This window comes from Octopus bimaculoides, chromosome 27, assembly GCF_001194135.2.
Source record: "Octopus bimaculoides isolate UCB-OBI-ISO-001 chromosome 27, ASM119413v2, whole genome shotgun sequence".
NCBI lineage: Eukaryota > Metazoa > Mollusca > Cephalopoda > Octopoda > Octopodidae > Octopus > Octopus bimaculoides.
In genome coordinates, this window is record NC_069007.1 from 18,147,794 (window position 1) to 18,152,380 (window position 4,587).

General features: G+C 40.7%; 2 protein-coding genes across 4 annotated transcripts in view; one reads left to right on the forward strand and one right to left on the reverse strand.

Annotated features, from left to right (window-relative positions):
• The window catches only part of LOC106870157 (collagen alpha-1(XII) chain), a 490,284-nt gene that overhangs the window by 427,269 nt on the left and 58,428 nt on the right, over positions 1-4,587 (forward strand). The gene's annotated exons all lie outside the window — the stretch shown is intronic.
• Positions 1-4,587, reverse strand: part of LOC106868389 (uncharacterized) — a 437,000-nt gene that overhangs the window by 393,442 nt on the left and 38,971 nt on the right. For all 3 annotated transcript variants that reach the window (XM_052977217.1, XM_052977216.1, XM_052977218.1), the window contains exons 8-11: positions 4,090-4,324; positions 2,480-2,563; positions 1,159-1,283; positions 154-388 (exon numbers count right to left, since the gene is read on the reverse strand). In XM_052977217.1, the coding sequence (XP_052833177.1) occupies positions 154-388; positions 1,159-1,283; positions 2,480-2,563; positions 4,090-4,324 (679 nt within the window). The remainder of the gene's footprint in view (positions 1-153; positions 389-1,158; positions 1,284-2,479; positions 2,564-4,089; positions 4,325-4,587) is intronic.

Genomic DNA, 4,587 nt, shown 5'->3' on the forward strand with positions numbered 1-4,587 from the left:
CGGAGCCTCGTGGAGCTTTAGGTGTTTTCGCTCAATAAACACTCACAACGTCCGGTCTGGGAATCGAAACCGCGATCCACTGGGCCATTGCGCCTCTACTTTAAAGATATAAAGATTATAAAACAATGTTTAAAAGAAAACGAAGTAGCTTACCCGTTGGGTTGATGCTGATGTCATAGGAAGGATTGTCACAGGCTGAGGAATTAAGATCAAATCGCTTCTTGGAAAGAACAGTTAAGACAAACATTTCGACTTCTGATTCTTGCACAAAAAACAGTTCTCCCGGCTGATGGTCAGTTGCCACTGTCTTGTCGTCGTAATCGGCTTCATTGGGATAACTGTTGTTAAATGAAGCGTACACAGTGACCACACCACACTGGACATTCACCTGGAGAAAACAACAATAGATGTAACATACAGAGTGACCGTACCAAATTGGATACTCACCTGGAGGAAAACATAAGGGGTATAACCTGAACAGGATAAACTACCCCTATTTTACAGAGAAAAGTGTAGGTGGCTACACTTTTCTCTGCAAAATACGGGAAGTTTATCCTGTTCAGGCTATATTATTAGCATTATTCTGCGACTGAGAATTTAAAAAATCACTTTAACTTTCTAAGACATCTCAACGCCTCTAAAAGCAAACTTCGTTTGTTTATTTACGTTTGTCGTAATTTGAATTTAACATAGGGGGTATAACATATACGGTATCCCTGACTTCATTAGACTGATTCATTTAGAAAAGGATTCCAAACTTTGTTCCATAAACCCACTGTCTCCTATTGCTGCTTCTACCGTTACTACAACATCGTCTTCTCGGAATTAGTTTCCTGCATACCAGCAACTCAAAGGCAAACATGACACATCCACCTTTGCTCTCCTCATCACACATCCTGTGTCTTAACCTCACTCTTCCTGTACTAACCACTATTCCCAATCCTTTCTCCCCATCCAATGTCAACCCCTTCTTTAGAATTCCCTCCATTGCCCACATTTATCTTGTAGTCATAAATGTCCCAAAATCAATAATAAGAATGTGACCAACAAGTCCTGGAAGGACTGAGAGGTTTATGGGTGCTGTCCCTGCTTTCTCACTCATCCATAAAAATAGAAAAATGCAATTCAGTATATATTGTTCTAAAATATTCGTCTTACCATAACTGTTGTTCCTAAGGTGGACTTTGTCGTGTTGGTGATCTGCAGGACTTCTTGTTTTGTTTCTTTAGTTTTTGGAATGGCGATATTGCGTAACTGAGTGTGTTTTTGAACAACTGCCGGAGCTGGAAATAGAAAGTGACATTTAAGAAGGCACAGCATGGCAGCCATACATCCAGGCATCTGTGCTTGTGTTTGCATACGTGTGTGTGTGTGTTTGTGTGTGCGTGTGTGTGTCTACGAGAGATTATTAGCAGTATCTATAACGATATACAATATAGAGATTTGCTCATTCTCAAAATTTCTTTCCTTTTATTTTACGATTTCACACAGCATATTTTGAAGGTTATTACGACCTACATTTGTTTCCACTGCACAGAGTATGGGCAGTTCCACAGGCAACACATAATTTTATGTGCAGCTTCTTTCAAGGTCGTTCCACCAGCTAGTCTCGAAGCGAACTGAATACAGTTAGTTGTTTGTTGGTTAGGGTACAGGAGGCAGCATACATTTATATATTATTTATATTATTATATGATCGATGTAAGTTTTATCTATCTACCTATATATATATTATAATATTAGGGACAAAATCCAAAATTACAGGTAAAAACTCAATTAAAATCAATTTATAAAAAATTAAAATTAAATTGAGCTTTATAGATTAAAATATATATAAAAAATATATATATATATATATATATAAAATATTATTATAAAATCTGGTAATTAGTCATATATTAATTAATATCGTTAATTATCAGGAGGCCAGCACATCTGAAGAATCAAAGAGATTCAGAAACATTATCTGCAGTCTCAGGGGATTAAGGTACATTTTAAAAAAATAACGTCGACCACTAACGTGGACAATTAATGCGCTATATACTGAGATAAGCTACACTTAAACGGACATTTGGCTGCTATGTCCTGTAAATGAGGCGACATCATTGAAGCCTCCTTTGTTGGTTTCTATTGTTAATTTAGTCACTAAGAGTGGGGTTGCCCACAAATAAAAGCACAGGATCGTATCCCTGTCGGTACCTGGTGGTGGATTTGTCTCCACTAAAGACCCATTTCTGTCTTCTGTGTATTATAAACACTGGAAATACTTGACAGGAATCAACATAGATTGGAGACATCACTTGAATGTTGCTAACATCATGGATTCTAGTAAAGACACGCAAAAGCGTGTGGCGGGTTAAAAGTGGGTAACTGAAAAGATCTAACATTAATGGATTGTGTGTAGCGAGAAAAGAAACCAAAGTAGAACCACTCAAAAAGAGGTGAAATTATTTAGAGATTAAAAGTTTGTATTACTTACTTGTAGAACATTTAGACTCAGATTCACCAGGAGTACAATGTCTTTCATCTTGTTTTCGATGGCAAACCACTTCAAGCGTGGAATCTGTGCGAAAGAGAAAATGGTAGATAGATTGATAGAAAAACAGGCAGGCAGACACACAGACCGACAGGCTGGCAGGCAGGTAAGCAGGCAGTTAGGTAGGTAAGTATGTAGATGGGTAGATAGATAGACAGACAGATAGACAGACAGATAGACAGACAAACAGACAGGCAGGCAGTCAGGCCGGCAGATAGGAAGGTACGTAGGACATAGGCAGACGGATCGACAGACAGACAGATAGATAGATACATTTCTTTTATTAACCACACAGGGCTCAACAAAGATGGGTCGAATACAATGTAGAGCTTTTCTTTTTGGGAGGGGGAAAGGGAAAAAAAGTAATTGCGGGGTGTCGATCAAAAGGGATCGTAGGAAGGAAAAAAGGGAGTTCGATCAAAAGGGATCGGAAAAAAATAAAATAAAATAAAATGAAATAAAAGCGATCAATAGGGATCGTGTATCACAGTAATGTTCTCGTGTAAAAAGAGGGGAGGACAGTTTAAGCTTAGCCGTGGAAAGAAAAGCCTACGGAAAAGACCACGGTAACCTTGGTAGATAGATAGATAGATAGATAGATAAATAGGTAGATAGATAGATATGTAGATAGATAGGTAGATAGATAGATAAATAGGTAGATAGATAGATAGAAGCCGGACAGTAAGACTCACTGACGGTGCACCTCTGTGGTATCCTAAAGTAAGGGTTTTATTGCTGAGACGATGCTTGAAACGGTCGCCTGTAGAACTGGTGTATTTCTGTGTCTGCTTCCTTATGATGGTGATGTTACAGCTGCTGTTGCTATCATTATCGCTGCCGATGTTGTTGTCACTGATGAACACATTGCTTGAGGCACTGTTGCTACTGCCACTGGTGCGACTGGTGCCGCAGTCACCGCCAACAATACCCATGTTTCTGCCGCATTTGTTTCAGTCACTGGAGGTGTAATTGCCGTCACAGCTACCATTGCTGTCGATGCTGTTGTCATCGGTGGATGCATTGCTGGCGCAGTTGTTCTTATTGATGCCAACTCCGCTGCTGTCGGCGTCAGTGCCGGTCACCACCCCAACCGCTTCTACTCTACCTTTGTTGTTGGCACTCCGTCGCTTACGACGTCGAGGGTTCCAGTCGATCCGATCAACGGAACAGCCTGCTCGTGAAATTAACGTGCAAGTGGCTGAGCACTCCACAGACACGTGTACCCTTAACGTAGTTCTCGGGGATATTCAGTGTGACACAGCGTGACAAGGCTGACCCTTTGAATTACAGGCACAACAGAAACAGGAAGAAAGAGTGAGAGAAAGTTGTGGTGAAAGTACAGCAGGGTTCGCCACCGTCCCCTGCCGGAGCTTCGTGGAGCTTTAGGTTGTTTTCGCTCAATAAACACTCACAACGCCCGGTCTGGGAATCGAAACCATGATCCTATGACCGCGAATCCGCTGCCCTAACCTCTGGGCCATTGCGCCTCCACGTTAAGTCTTATATGACTACAAGATATAGAATAACATTTGAAAGGGAAACCATTTGCTTACCTTTGGGTTTGATGCTGACTGCATAGGAGGGATGGTCACAAGCTGGAGAGTTGAGGCCTCGTTGTTTCTTAGATAAGATTGTCAATGTAAGGTTATCAATATGTGATCCTCTCTTGACAGTTATTTTACCTGGAGATCCATGTGTTGCATAAGTTTTGTAGACATGGTCTTCTTCAATAGGATAACGGTTGTTATAGGCACCGTACACGGTGACCTCGGCACACCGGGAACTCACCTAGTCAAAACAGCAAATATATATGTTACATGGTCACCTCGGACACTGGACAAAGATATCATCCCACAAATATACAGTCTGACCCAGAAATCTTCCCACAAATATACAATCTGATCCAGAAATCTTCCCACATATATACAGTCTGGTCCAGAAATCTTCCCACAAATATACAGTCTGGTCCAGAAATCTTCCCACAAATATACAGTCTGATCCAGAAATCTTCCCACAAATATACAGTCTGATCCAGAAATCTTCCCACAAAT